A 16,118-nucleotide genomic window follows, 5' to 3' on the forward strand; every position below is an offset into this window, starting at 1 on the left:
CTTACTCCATATAACTGAATCACCAAAGGCGGAAAATATCTTTAGTGTAAAAAGAAACCGCTCTTACCACAGTGTCTGCCTACTCGGGGACAAATACGTTGACAGTAATATAACATTTTGCCTTTGAAAAAAATAAAAAGATGACATCTCTATGAAAGATTTAAGCCACACTTATTGTAACCTTGGGGAAAGTGCTGGAAATGTCTTTATTCAACTGGGTTGCACGGTCTGTTGGGTAATATTGAATCGATAATAACATACTTTATGAAATTAAATTATAAAAAAGAAAAAACTAAATTATAAAAGTAAATATAAATAAAATGAAAGTAAAAAATAAAGTAAATTATACAATTACAACTTTATTTAGTGGAATGCATCAAATTACAAAAACCATGACTTGACAGACATATGAGGTACAGACAGACCTTTGGAATTGTTTTTTTTTTTAGGGCCCTTTCACACGTACGGACAAACGGTCCGTTTATTACAAGTCCGTTTACGGACTTGTAATGTATCCCCATGGGATTGCAGACCTTAGCGGATGATGCATCCGCTAAGGTCCGCAACCATCCGCTTTTGCGGACGGAAAAAAAAACTATTTTTCTTCCGTCCGGCGGAACGGATCGGATGAATATGGACACACAGTCCGTATTCATCCGATCCCCCATAGGGGAGAGCGGAGGAGAGACAGGGTGGTCTCTGCACTGTGGGCGGGGACCGCCCTGTCCGCCGACAGCTCAGCGGGGATTACGGAGGAATCCCCGCTGAGCCAAACGGGCTAAGGGAGCAGATCAATTACGGATCCGCTCCGTGTGAAAGAGACCTAAGGAGATTTGATCAAATAAAAAGAAACAATTAACTAATTCAGTGCAAAAGAAAAAAACATTCCATCTTAAAAAAAAAAAAAAAACGGTAAAAAAGTTGTAAAAAGGGTCGGACTAGTTATATTTGAATCACACATGGAATGATCTGCCCATCCTTAAACTGATAGATCCATTCACCATTGTGAATACCACAAAGACAGAGCACAAGCACTATAAAAGGAGAAGTCCAGCTATTGTCAGCAGCTCTCTGCTTGGGGAGCCAAGAGAACCGAGCCATCGAACATCGCCAATGGCTCGGTTCTCTCAGTGAAGAGGCGGTGGCGACAGATGCAGCATCCATCCAGGTAAGTAAAATTATGGGGGGGGGATCCCATACTTCTCTTTTAAAGATCTCAACAGCCCAAAACCCAAAATTTTAATATCTAAATTTGAGGAACTGCAGTCTGCTCACATAATTTGTAATAAAAACATATTTGCCATTCTGAAGCTTCCCTCCAACCACTTGCATATTTTATATATACTGTGATTCTGTACTTGACAAATATGCTGCAGAAATCTCACTCCACTGAGTCTGGCTGAAACTGTCGGCAGCTGAAGCTGCTGCCTGTTCACTTCCTGCATTTACACAGAGGCACAACACTAGCTCTGCAGCTCTCATTGGCCCTCTTATGACCCACCCCCTCTTTTCCCGGCAAACTCTCACGAGAGAGCGCGCTGTGCATGATGTCATAAAATGTACTGGCAGAAATTTTTTTTATTATCCAAAGTTAAAACAAGGATAGAAGCGTTAATAGATGGAAGGTTGAAAAAACGACTGAAGTTCCGCTTTAAGAAAGTGTTAGTATTGAAGCGTTCCAGTGCGTTTTAATGCGCTTTACAGCCTTCCAGTGAAGTCCAGTGCAGAAAAAAATGCAACATGTACTTGTTTTTCTGGAACTACAAGCACTGGTGTGAACTAGGGTTGCATCAGAACCAATACTGATATCGGTATCAGTGCAGATACTAAGCATTTCTATGAGTATCGGTACTTCTGCAAATGCTCCGATACCCGAAACCTTCGTGCTCTGTACTTTCAGCTGTCAGTGGGAATTCCCGGCTAACAGCTGAAATACAAAGAAAAAAAATGCTGACAATTATTGGTTGTTAAGGAACGGGCCGCCGCGTCCTTAAAGTGGATGTAAACTAGAATGTTATTTTTTTTTTGCTGTCACAATGTAGAGTATAAGATTTCCTATCATCTGTGCCCAGTTCTGCACAAAGAGTTAATCCAGCTCTGAGCAATCCTCAGTGAAATAAACGAACAAAAAGGAGAAAACCTTTGTCTGTTCTTCCCCCTTGCTGTGAGTGACAGGTTATTTACATATCTCATGCACTAGCCTGGAGACAGGCATTATTTTTTAATTCCCACCCCCACTCCTTTTCTGAAGTCATGTGGTTACTTTTCTGGATTTTGACTGGATGTTAGTGATCATAGCAGAATTTAGTGTAAGTAATACAAAGGACAAAATGCATGTTGACAAGGGGAGTGTACTGACATCACGACTCCACCCACAGAGCTCCAGACAACAGATCCACCCACAGAATCTGAAGTTTTTCAGTTCTTATAACAGACAGAGGGGAGATATTTGACAGGTAAGGATACATACAGGAGGCATCTATATCCTTATAGATCAGCACTATGGCAGTAGTTTAGAAAGGATAAGAGTGGGTTTACATCCACTTTAACAACCAGCCACATGCCCTCGGGATTTCCCTCCCCACATCCTCCTCCCCTCTCGCCAATGAGTTACAGATGAACCAGCCCCCCAATCCTTCGTTTTTACAGTGAGTGGGGATCTTCTTCCCACACTCGCTGTTGCAATCTAGAAGCAGAAAAAAAGTTTCCTGTGAATGATAAAACTACAAGTACTGACAGACTTTGCAGATGTCGGCTTATAGGTCTCAATGAGCCACCAGGGCACTGTTGAGCGCTCCAATAGTTCACCAAGTCTTCCTGTGAGAGTGTAAGTGCCTGTCCGTATCAGAGGTACAGGCAGACCGCTACAGATGGTCTATAGGACCATGGCATTAAACTCATGATCTGCTTATTGCGGATGCAATGTGTTACATATGCGCAACAAAAAATAAATATATATATATATAAAAATATATATAAATACATATATTTTCTTTACCTGCAAAAAAAAGCATTTATTTTTGGGTGAACTTCTCATTTAACAACCAACATTCTACAAATAGTAGTTTAGTACTTACTGAAAAAAAAAATTTTTTTGAAGCTCATTGAGGGACATCAGAATTCAGAGACTGTTAGGGTTATACTGCCACCTACAGGGTAATTTTGAGCAGCAAACGCAAGAGCAAACAAATCTGCGCCTGGGTCACATAATACAAAACCATTGACTCAATATCCTGATATAAATAATTATACTATATAAACAAATGTGTGGCACTTCGTGAATAGAAAACAAGACGACTTTTCCCAACTTCTCCAAAATACAGAATCAAAGTATTTACAATCCAATGGCTTAATAATAGCACATCACATTTAAAACAGACCACATTAGTGCACCTAAGACACAAAGAGGGTTATTTTCCTAAAGGGAACTCCACTTTGCACTACAAGTGCACTTGAACGTAAAATTGCTGTAGATCCGAGGGGGACATGCAAGGAAAATAAAAAAACAGCATTTTGCTCGTCTTGCAAAACGCTCTCAAACCAAGTTACTCTTAAACCAAGGTTTTACTGTACATCCAAACTGAGAAGGGAGATCTCCTACTGAGGTTGCTTCCTCAACGCTAAATGGTGGGAAAGAAAGTGTGGTACGCACAAGACTTTACCAAACAGAGATGGTCAGCTCCTCAATGTTAACCCTATTCTGCAATCAACTGACTAAATAGTGCCCAATGGCCTTAGTAACATAGTAGCTCCCGATACTTGGCCAGTGTGGCTTACTCACAAAGAAGGTCTACAAAGTCAAGGGTCACACATGGGGCTGTCATGTCTGTGAATGTGGAAAGCGCTCAGCGGCTAACACAGTCCACTTAGGTCTAGAAGGGAGTCCAGGCTAAACTTGCAATTGTCTAGTCCAGTTGGGTCTGGGTATGGCCTCCAAAGCTAGTGTGGAAAAGCATTAGATCTGGATATCTACATATTAGAGACCTGCTCAGCAGCTCGTGGAAAAATCTTCACCTAAAGAAAAAAAAAAAAAAAAACTAGCAAAAGCTCAGACTTTACTTAACAGAACAGAGAGGAGATGTCCATCTTCCCAGGACACCAACAAGTTTCACAGTTATTCTATTTGCCAGTGTACAAATCCTCCTGTAGGCAGCAGTATAACCAACAGTTCTAATGCAAGTGTCCCTCAACAAACAAGACAAACCTGGCAATTTCTGCCACATGTCTCAAAACATGCTGCAAGATGCAATTCCGCTTCCAAAAATCTTGCCCAGCATAGACATGCAAGCCCTCTGGCAACAGAAGGGTTAAGGTACCGTGCGCATATGCTGATGAAGTTAAACCACCTTGTGGTGGAACGTTTTATCATAAGCACTATACTCCTAACAAGGCTTCATAAAATATGCACAAATCATGTCACTTGTGAGGCAGGACACAGGAATGTAATTTATAACAAGGACAGTGTTTCTATGGCAACCGGTGGCATAATAAAAAGGGCAGGATTCTCACTCAATGTACGGTTTTCTCTATTCATTCTAGGGGAAAGGAACAAATCGTCACCATGAAAATAGTAGAATGCCATTAATGTAAACCAATAATATAAAAATTAACCTTGGACACGCTCCTGTTTGTTCTATTAAAACACAAACAAAAGCTTTACCTGGTGGGTTAATATGGCGTGTACATAGGGCAAGTACATTGAAGCAATCAGTGCTGTGAATGCAGACGCAGACATGTCTTCAGTGCTAAAACGTTGTTTAAGAGAGCAGTTCATAATTCTTCTGTAACCAGCAACAGAATTCAGCATTATCTTAGTACAAGAAAACTAGAATATAAAATAAGATATTAAAAAAAAAAATGCAGAAGGACTCAAAAGAACAAACTAAAGAGGAAATCAGGTTTCACTTAACCGCTTCTGCCCCGGAAGATTTTACCCCCTTCCTGACCAGAGCACTTTTTACAATTTGGCACTGTGTCGCTTTAACTCACAATTGCGCAGTCGTGCGATGCTGTACCCAAACAAAATTTGTGTCTATTTTTTCCCCACAAATAGAGCTTTCTTTTGGTGGTATTTAAGAACCGCTGTGGTTTTATTTTTTGCGCTATAAACAAAAAGAACAGCGACAATTAAAAAAAAACAAAAAAAACACGATATCTTACTTTTTGCTATAATAATTATGCCATTTTTTTTTTTGCCCAAAAATGTTTATTTTTTTCCTCAGTTTAGGCCAATATGCAATTTTCTACATATTTTTGATAAAAAAAAAAAAAAAAAAAAAAAAAAAAGCAAAAGCAATAAGTGTATATTGATTTGTTTGCGCAAAAGTTATATGCGTCTACAAACTATGGGAAAGATTTATAGATTTTATATGGGTTTGTTTTAATAATAAATATCAGAGGTTAGGATATCTGCCGGTTGTCAAGCCATCAATGCGACCCACCTTTCTTCAAGTGCCACTACATATTCCAGCAGAGGGATGGAAGATTTGGTTGCCCAAGGACCAGGCCATTTTTTGCAATACGGCACCGCGACGATTTAACTGACAATTGCGCGGTCGTGCGATGTTGTACCCAAACTAAATTGGCGCCCTTTTTTTTCCCTCTGCGGTATTTGATCACCCCTGCGGTTTTACTTTTTGCTATAGTAAATATCCCAGTTTGAAAAAAAAAAAAAAAAAAAAAAAAAAAAATTTTTTCCTCAGTTTAGGCCGATATATATTCTTCTACATATTTCTGGTGATAAAAAAAAAAGCAATAAGTGTATATTGATTGGTTTGCGCAAAAGTTATAGCGCCTACAAACTATGGGAAAGATTTATAGATTTTATATGGGTTTGTTTTTTTTCCCACTAGTAATGGCAGTGATCTGCGTCTTTTTTTTTTTTTGCGGTATTGCGGCGAACAGGTCGGACACTTTTGACACATTTTTGGGACCATTGACATTTACAGAGCGATCAGTGCTATAAATATGCACTGATTACTACGTAAATGTCAGTGGAAGGGCAGGGGTTAACACTAGGGGCGATCAAGGGGTTAACCGTGTCCCCCATTGTGTGTTCTAACTGTGGGGGATGGGGACTGACTATAGGAGATGACAGATCGTGTTTTCTACTTTGTAGACACAATCTGTTGTCTTCTCTCCTCAGACAGCACAGGGACATGCTTGTGCACGCGATCGCGCCTGTCAGCCACACGCATCGGTTTGCATGCCCTCTGGTGGCTCTCCTGGGTGAAGTGTGTATATAAACGGGATTTCGCCCAGGAGAGCCATTCTGCCGCAGTTCCTTATGTTTCATGTAAACCCCTACAGAGTCCTGGCTGATATAATATGTTAAAGGATGCAAGGATTAAACTGATGCCCAAAAATTCTTTAAATACACTTGTAACAAAATAGGGGATAGAATTATGTAATTTTTATTAGAATTATTTTTTACTAGTAGTGGTGGCGATATGCGATTTTTATCGGGACTGTGAAATTATGGTGGACACATTGGACACGTGACACATTTTTGGGACCCTTGGCATTATTACAGCGATCAGTGCTATAAAAATGCACCGATTACTGGAAAAATGTCACTGGCAGGGAAGGGGTTAACACTAGGGGGCAATCAAGGGGTTAATTGTGTTGCCTAAAGTGTGGTTTAACTGAAGGGGGGATGGGACATACTAGGGGAGATGACAGATCACTTTGTATGAACATACGATCAGTCATTTCTCCCCTGAAAGAACCAGGACCTGTGTGTTTATACACACAGCTCCCAATTCTCGCTCTGTCACAGTGCGCCCCTAGTGGCCACAGGATGAAGTGATGCAACATATTGTAGTTTCGCCCAGCCGAGCCATGTTGCCGCAGTAAAACTGCAGCGGCTGGTCAGCAAGTGGTTAAAGATAAAATGTGCTGAGAGTAGTAAATTAGCTGGTATTATTCCACATCCTTACCCCAATTTTATTACCTGCGCATTTGTTTGATGACTCTGGAAGTACTCAAACTAGACAGGAAACTAGCTAGAGAGATCAACAATGGCCACCCCATATTTTTCATGTGATGGGTTTCCTTTAAAAAGGTTAGGTGTTCTCAAAGGCTGGCTTCACACCCACGCATTGGGGCACTGAGACAAATTGTACAGTAGCTGCCAACACACCTGCACAACAGCACACCAGAGCAGGCATAGTGGGCACTGTGGTCCCCCGAATGGCCAAAACACTGCAGGTGCTTTGTTTCATGCATTGATCTGCATTGCTTGCTTATTCAAAAAAGAACAGACTTCCTTAAAGCGGACTTTCAATAATTTTTTTCATCTATTAAATCTTCTGCCCTTGTTGTTTTAACTTTGGATAGTAAAACTTTTTTTCTGCCAATACATACCATATACAGCCCACTTCCTCTGTCTGGTATTTAGCCTAGGCTTATGACATCATGCACAGCTCTCTCTCTCTTTGAGTTTGCCAGGAAGGGAAGGGGGATCAGTCAAGAGGGCCAATGAGAGCTGCAGAGCTTGAGGTGTGCCTCTGTGTAAATCCAGGAAGTGAACAGGCAGCAGCTTCAGCTGCCCACAGTTAAAATAGTTACATCCATACTCTTTAGAGGGAGATTTCTGCAGCATATTTGGCAAATACAGAATCACAGTATATACAAAATATGTACAGTGGTTTATGTTTTTATTACAAAGTATAGTAGTGAATGGGGCTTTACCGTACATGTGTGGGCAACTGTAAGAAGAGGACAGCCAGCTGGGTGTAAACATTGCAGTTGAGCCCCAGAGGACCAGAACTGGATAAGTATTAGCCCTCTTCCACACGAGGCGGACTCCGCTGAGCCGGTGGACGACAGGTCCCTCTCTGCTCACTGAGCGGGGAGGGGCTTGTGCAGCGACGTTTTAGGCCAAGTTGAATCCTGGAATTCCACTTTAAACTATTATTTTTTAACTTTTTTTTAAATTATTTAATTATTACCCATTAAAGGGGTTGTAAAGGTAAAAGTTTATATACTACGATATACTATCGGTCGACCTCTAATAATGATTGTGCAAAGCAGAGCCTGCATATTTAATGAACCAATGTATGTATTTACAAGCCATTTTAAAACACGGTCAATTTGTCCATGCAGGGCAGGGTCACAGTGCCTCTACAAAAGGACATCCTTTAGCCCAATTATTGGTCACACCTGCCTCTTTTGCAGCTTCTTGTTCCTCCGCAGCTGCCAAAAGTACCCAGCACTTCCAGGTACAGGTGGGGCTTGTGACCCGTTCACCTGTCATGGTAGCCAGGCATGGCAGCCAATAACTAGTCCTGGTCACTTGACCTGGAGAGGGAGGTCACATCTCCCCCAGGTCGCTAACAAGGCTGATTTCAGTGCCATCTGCAAAGGAGAAAGGAGCAGTAATACAGTGTTTCCCCAAAAATAAGCCTGAGTCTAATATTAATTTTAGCAACAAAAGACAGAGTAGGGCTTATTTTCGGGGTAGGTCTTGCCATGTAATGTGCTGTCTTCTCTCCCCCTCTCTCTTCCTGCACGACAGGAATACCCAGCGTGAACGGAGTTAAAATGCTTGTAAAATCCTATAATCCACTCTATTTTAGTAGTATATAATGTGCGTGTCTCTGTAAAATAATTGTGCCAAATACCTTCGTTAGAGAGCCGCTCTGCGCTTCTGAGACCCGCCAGAGCTCTCTTTCCCGCAATTATATTACAGAAACACACACATTGTACATTATATACTACTGTAATAGGAGTGGATTATAGGATTTTTGAAGCATTTTAAACTAGGGCTTATTTCGGGATAGGGCTTATATTGCAGCCTTCCTGGAAAATAACGCTAGGTCTTATTTTCAGGGTAGGTCTTATTTTCGGGGAAACACAATTGAGTATAAAGGTGAGTATAAAGGTGCTTGGAGATTCTCCTTTGTAAAGATACTGTTATCTTGTCTTTCATGGGCAAAGTGACAGTGGGGTTAATTTACTAAAGGCAAATAGGCTGTTCAATTTGTAATGGACGTTACACCTTGCAAGGAAATTTTCCCCAGAGCTCAGTGAATGAGGGGAAGCTCTGCCGACTTCCATCATCCAATCATGTGCAATGATTTTCTTCCTTGCACATGATTAGCATTCTTTGCAAGATGAAAATTTACCACCTTTACTAATCTCTGGGGAAAATTCCCTTGCAAAGTGTAACTTTCCTTACTAAGTGAACAACCTATTTGCATTTAACCACTTAAGGACCGGACCAATATGCTGCCTAAAGACCCAAGGTGTTTTTACAGTTCGGGACTGCGTCGTTTTAACAGACGGTTGTGCGACGTGGCTCCCAAACAAAATTGGCGTCCTTTTTTCCCCACAAATAGAGCTTTCTTTTGGTGGTATTTGATCACACCTGCGGTTTTTAGTTTTTGCGCTATAAACAAAAATAGGAGCGACAATTTTTAAAAAAATGCAATATTTTTTACTTTTTGCTATAATAAATATCCCCCAAAAACATATATACATTTTTTTTTCCTCAGTTTAGGCCGATACGTATTCTTCTACCTATTTTTGGTAAAAAAAAAAAAAAAATCGCAATAATCGTTTATCGGTTGGTTTGCGCAAAATTTATAGCGTTTACAAAATAGGGGATAGTTTTATTGCATTTTTATTTTTTTTACTACTAATGGCGGCGATCAGCGATTTTTTTCGTGACTGCGACATTATGGTGGAGACTTCGGACAATTTTGACACATTTTTGGGACCATTGTCATTTTCACAGCAAAAAATGCATTTAAATTGCATTCTTTATTGTGAAAATGACAGTTGCAGTTTGGGAGTTAACCACAGGGGGCGCTGTAACATTTAGGGTTCACCTAGTGTGTGTTTACAACTGTAGGGGGGTGTGGCTGTAGGACTGACATCATCGATCGAGTCTCCCTAATAAAAGGGATCACTCAATCGATGCGCCGCCACAGTGAAGCACGGGGAAGCCGTGTTTACATACGGCTCTCCCCGTTCTTCAGCTCCGGGGAGTGATCGCGACGGGGCGGCTATAAACGAATAGCCGCGCCGTCGTCCCGGATCGCTCCCCGAGGGAACACGACCGCCGCATGTACCGGGGGGGGGGGGGGGCCCGATCGGACCCCCGACCCACGTCAAGCAGAGCACGTACAGGTACGTACATGTGCCTGTCCGTGCCATTCTGCTGACGTATATGTACATGAGGAGGTCGGTTAATAAATCAACCCCGGTGTTTATTTAAGCGGCACACCCAGAAGGAAATTTTAAACACTGGGAAACAAGCTTATATCCTGAAGGACCTGCCACCTTTACTTGCCAGAAGATCAAGATGTAATTGAACAATTCTCAGAAAACGCAGACAGCCCCCTTTTAACATGTTATTAGTAATGGCCTGAAACTTTTCACATTAACAAGAACACTATAAATGCTCTCATTCTCCCTTTATTTTGTTACTTACTGCGCAAACACATATAAACACGAGAGCATTAATGGGTTTTCAGAAGCCATTTCCTACGTTTTAGTATTCCGTTCAATGCACAGAACAATTATAGTGAAATATGAGGCAATTGCTACTCATTTCCATTTGCCTTTATGAAATAATTAGCCAGGGCATGAGCTCGATAATAAGATATACCCACTATTTAAATCTATTTACAGTGCGCTTTTAAACACAGCTTTAACAGTTTAGGTCCTCTGAAACGGAGGCCTCCCCGAAGCAATGCATCAACGCTGCTGAGAGATAATCTTGGCCTAGCAAAACACAAATATATGGCTTCAAGCCTTAAGTGTCATACCAAGGATCACATGCAAAACCCAGCACAGTGGTTGTGTTAACGTACCCACACACACACAGGGAAATAATTTATTGATAGAGACTTGCAGCTTCTACCGTGCTGAGAAAATTGTTCATTAACCGTAAACACTACTTTCACAAAAAAATTTACAGAACATACAACTGCAGCATAAGTAATTTGATAATATTCAAAAATGTCTTGATTTCAAGCTGCGGCCAGCTAAGATTTATTAAACTGTTTTTAACTGTTAAAACATTGCTTCCTCGAAATATGGCGAGCACTGGGGATTCCTGAGCATTGCTTCCTCGCAAAATAGCGAGCACTGGGGATACCTGAACGTTGGTTCCTCAGAACATAGTGAGCACTGGGGATACCTGAACGTTGGTTCCTCAGAACATAGTGAGCACTGGGGATACCTGAACGTTGGTTCCTCAGAACATAGTGAGCACTGGGGATGCCTGAACATTGGTTCCTCAGAACATAGTGAGCACTGGGGATACCTGAACATTGGTTCCTCGGAACATAGTGAGCACTGGGGATTCCTGAGCATTGCTTCCTCGCAAAATAGTGAGCACTGGGGATACCTGAACGTTGGTTCCTCAGAACATAGTGAGCACTGGGGATACCTGAACGTTGGTTCCTCAGAACATAGTAAGCACTGGGGATACCTGAACGTTGGTTCCTCGGAACATAGTGAGCACTGGGGATACCTGAACGTTGGTTCCTCTGAACATAGTGAGCACTGGGGATGCCTGAACATTGGTTCCTCAGAACATAGTGAGCACTGGGGATACCTGAACATTGGTTCCTCAGAACATAGCGAGCACTGGGATACCTGAACGTTGGTTCCTCAGAACATAGTGAGCACTGGGGATACCTGAACATTGGTTCCTCAGAACATAGTGAGCACTGGGGATACCTGAACATTGGTTGCTCAGAACATAGTGAGCACTGTGGATACCCAAGCATTGCTTCCTCGCAACATAGTGAGCACTGGGGATACCTGCTCAGAACTCTTGCAGACGTGTAATTTTTCTTAATGTAATGCAATTTCTCGATTTCCCCACAACTGAGACAAATGCTAAGAAAACAAGCCCAAGAAAACAGAGAACTGCAGACTGTCCGCAGCTCAAAGCGCTGCCTGAAAGACCTTACATGGGAAGCTGGCATCAGATGGGGCTGCGATGTCCACATGTGAACAGTAGACCAGGTGGCAGCCTTGCAAAATCTGGGAAATCAGGTGCCCGATGACAAAAAGCCCTAAAAAAAGCACTCATAGATCTTCTAGCAAAGCGCGCCTTGACAGAAAAGGGTGGAACCTCATTGTTGAGGCAATATTCTTATACCATGGTCTGTCTGAGCCACCAGGAGATGATGAACGAGAAGCTGGTGTAGCTCCCTATGGGACCAGCCTTTCTGATAGGAATAGTGGCTAAAAGACACAAACCACACCCAGGCAATAAATGGAAATTTTCTTTGGTGTAATTGAGTCGGAAAGAGCATTGTTGTCCTAGGGAAAGACAAAGCAAAAAGTAAGTCCCAGGCCTCAAAGCCACCTTGTCCCTGGAATGCTGGTAATGGGACGGGTTATCCTTGGCTGCCCTACAAATATTTTTTTTGTTTGCCAGTGTCCAATCCTCCTGTAAGCAGGAGTATAACCTGAAGGTGAAAGACTTCATGTGACCCTCAGAGTATGAGAATTTTTTTTTATGTTTGTCATCTCTAAGAGGAATTCAGTGGTTAAGCCGTTTCCCCTTCTTTGGAGCCCTCTTTTTATCAAAAAAAAAGGGGTTAGTGACATAGGTTATATCCAAGGATTGGTACAAGAGCGGCATAGCTTACCTGGCTGATGAGGTTTAAAAGGAGTTTGCCTTCTGAGCCAACGAGACAGGTGAGAAGTTGTGGGATCCATGCCAACCACTGGATAGGTGGAACCCCAATACAGTACTTGTCTACAGCATCTGCCAGTGTGTTCTTGTCATCGTCAAAGCTCAGGAGCCAGAGTACCTGGAATCAGAACATATTTTTATTGTAAATAAACTGAGAAAAAAAAAAAAAAAAAGTACTAGTGCACCTACACTTGAAAGTGAAGAATTCTTTAGCCACATGTGCAACAGCCAATACCTTTAATTTTATTAATTGTGGACTGGTGGCATCAGAAAAATGTTGCATTGGTAATTAAACTAAAGTCTCAGAGAAAAACATGGCTGGCAGGCAGGTTTTTATTGCAGGTAAAATTAAAGCTGCTCTACTGCCTGCCAGGATGGTTTCTGTAGAAGTTACACTTGGCAGTATACACACACACACCGCTCAGTGTACATTGTCACTATGCCTTCGTTGCTGGGATGATATAACTCCCTTGCACATGAATGGGAGTTACCTCATGCAGGGCCAGCCAATCAAGATGGCCATCAAATGGGGAACCTAAATATTTTCGAATTTCCGAATAAGGAAATCGAATCTGTCACATCGCTGGCGGGGGGGGGGGGGGGGGCGGGGGGATTACTTTGGCAGGCAAACCTGCAATATTATGAAAACTATGCTGTTTTAGGCTAAGTTGGATCCTGGAATTCCACTTTAAACTATTATTTAACCACTTAACCCCCGGACCATATTGCTGGTCAAAGACCAGAGTACTTTTTGCGATTCGGCACTGTGTCGCTTTAACCGACAATTGCGCGGTCGTGCGACGTGGCTCCCAAACAAAATTGGCGTCCTTTTTTTCTCACAAATAGAGCTTTCCTTTGGTGGTATTTGATCACCTCTGCGGTTTTTAGATTTTGCGCTATAAACAAAAATAGAGCGTCAATTTTGAAAAAAAATTATATTTTTTACTTTTTGCTGTAATAAATATCCCCCAAAAATATATAGAAAAACTTTTTTTTTCCTCAGTTTAGGCTGATACGTATTCTTCTACATATTTTTCGTAAAAAAAAAAAATCGCAATAAGCGTTTATTGAATTGGTTTGCCCAAAAGTTATAGCGTTTACAAAATAAAGGGCATTTTTTTTTTTTACTAGTAATTGCGGCGATCAGTGATTTTTTTCGGTATTGCAACATTATGGCAGACACTTCGGACACTTTTGACACATTTTTGGGACCATTGGCATTCTTATAGCAATCAGTGCTATAAAAATCCATTGGATTACTATAAAAATGCCACTGGCAGGGAAGGGGTTAACACTAGGGGGCGGGGAAGAGGTTAAGTATGTCCCTGGGTGTGTTCTTACTGGGGGGGGTGGCCTCACTAGGGGAAATCACTGATCTTCTGTTCATACATTGTATGAACAGAGGATTAGCATTTCCCCCCCAGACAGGACCGTGAGCTGTGTGTTTACACACACAGCTCCCGGTCCCCGCTCTGTAACGAGCGATCGCGTGCGCCCGCCGGGCACGTGAGCCCGGAACGAGCGCGGGGGAGCGCGCCTCCACGCCCCTAGTTGCCTGCGAGAGAGCCGACGTAGAGCTACGGGCTCTTGCGCAGGAGAGCCAACCTGGTGGCCTGTGTAAAAGTGCCCCAAATTACACTGTTGGTCAAGTGAAAGCCCCACGTTACACTGTTACACTGTGGGTTATTTGCACCACATATTATATCCACACATTTTGCTGGACATGGGTCCAAGTTGCAGTTTGCATATGTTCAAATAGGTCTCATTTACAGTTTCTGTAACCCTGTGGTGTTTTCCTGCAACCTCAACACGTTTTTTTTTTTAAAGAAAAAGAAAAAATTAGGCACAAACACATACCTTTGCCAAATACTTCCTGGACTTGCTCTCATTTTGATGGCGGCATGCATGGAGGTAGCAGGTAATGGCGGACACACCCAGATGCAGCTGGCGTTCTTTCACAAAAATGTTCTCTAGGTAATCACCCCACATGGCCCATGCTTTAACCAGGACATCGTGCATCTGCACCGCGGCAGAAAAAGCCTTGTTTGCATCTTCAGACCTTCGAAGAGACGAGCACATTTTAGAAAGTGATAAAAACCCGACAGATATTATCATTAAAACAAACCCCACACAAGTCAGTCGGAGGCATACAGGCTCGTTTAAACATCATTACAACGCCGCATTACTAATTCGCTTCCAGCTATATCAAGGGGCCAAGAGTACGAAGAAATGCTTTAATGTTCGTCATACATTTATAACTGATTAATTGGACCATTACTAACGCATTTATGAATCCTGACTAATTATTTCCACAAATATGTATTTGCATATTTATTCTCTAAATGAGGAATTATTACCAGAAGGATTGTGGTAAAACAAACAAATGGTAAATGTATAGAGTTCCTTTAATAAAATACATAAATGATCAATATTGGCCCTAAAGTGGAATCCTGAAGCCAAACCCTATAATATACAGTGTATCCGGAAAGTATTCACATCGCTTCACTTTTTCCACATTTTGTCCAAAATGGATTCAATTCCTTATCTTCCTCAAAATTCTACAAACACCCCATAATGATAATGTGAAAAAAAGTTTGTTTGAAATCTTTGCAAACGTATTAAAAATTACATGTACTTAAGTGGAGGTTCCCCCAAAAAAATAAATTCTAACAATACATTCAGAAGACTGATTACACTGCGGGTAGGCTGTTTTTTTTTTTTTTCGTACATACCTCGTTATCGCCATTTCATCCCTCGGCTTCCGGGTATGATTCTTGCTGGACCTAGTTGATTGACGTTCCTCCGACCGGTGCATACTGCGCGTCACGACTTTCCAACAGAAGCCGAATGTCATTGCGCAGGCGCCGTATAGAGTCGGCTCTATACGGCGCCTGCGCAGCGACGTTCGGCTTCTTTCGGAAAGTCGTGACGTCAAGTATGCGTCGGTCGGAGGAACGTCAATCAACTAGGAACGCCCAGCCCCACAAGAATCATACCCGGAAGCCGAGGGATGAAACGGCGATATCGAGGTATGTACAAAAAAAAAAAAAAAGACCAGCCTACCCGCAGTGTAATCAGTCTTCTGAATGTATTGTTAGAATTTTTTTTGAGGGAGAACTACCCCTTTAAGTGGATGTAAACCCGAATTTTTTTTTTTTTTATGTCATAATGTACAGTATAAGATTTCCCATCATCTGTGCCCAGTCTTGCCACACAGAGTTAATCCAGCTCTGAGCAATCCTCTTTTATTGTTCAGTGAAATAAAATGGACTTGCTGTGAGTGACAGGTTATTTACATATCTCATGCACTAGCCTGGAGACAGGCATTATTTTTAAATTCCCACCCCCCACTCCTTTTCTGAAGTCATGTGGTTACTTTTCTGGATTTTGACTGTCTAAATAAAAAGTCCTTTCCGTCCCCTTGCTTCGAGTGACATACATTACCTCTTACAAT

At 41.8% G+C, this 16,118-nt stretch overlaps 1 protein-coding gene across 3 annotated transcripts in view; it reads right to left on the reverse strand.

Moving 5' to 3' along the window:
* Positions 1–16,118, reverse strand: part of LOC120943465 (transformation/transcription domain associated protein) — a 263,678-nt gene that overhangs the window by 37,368 nt on the left and 210,192 nt on the right. For all 3 annotated transcript variants that reach the window (XM_040356782.1, XM_040356783.1, XM_040356780.1), the window contains 2 exons: positions 14,522–14,723; positions 12,618–12,782 (listed from right to left, as the gene is read on the reverse strand). In XM_040356782.1, coding sequence (XP_040212716.1) covers positions 12,618–12,782; positions 14,522–14,723 — 367 coding nt within the window. The remainder of the gene's footprint in view (positions 1–12,617; positions 12,783–14,521; positions 14,724–16,118) is intronic.

The sequence above is a fragment of the Rana temporaria genome, chromosome 6 (assembly GCF_905171775.1).
Source record: "Rana temporaria chromosome 6, aRanTem1.1, whole genome shotgun sequence".
NCBI classification, from domain to species: domain Eukaryota; kingdom Metazoa; phylum Chordata; class Amphibia; order Anura; family Ranidae; genus Rana; species Rana temporaria.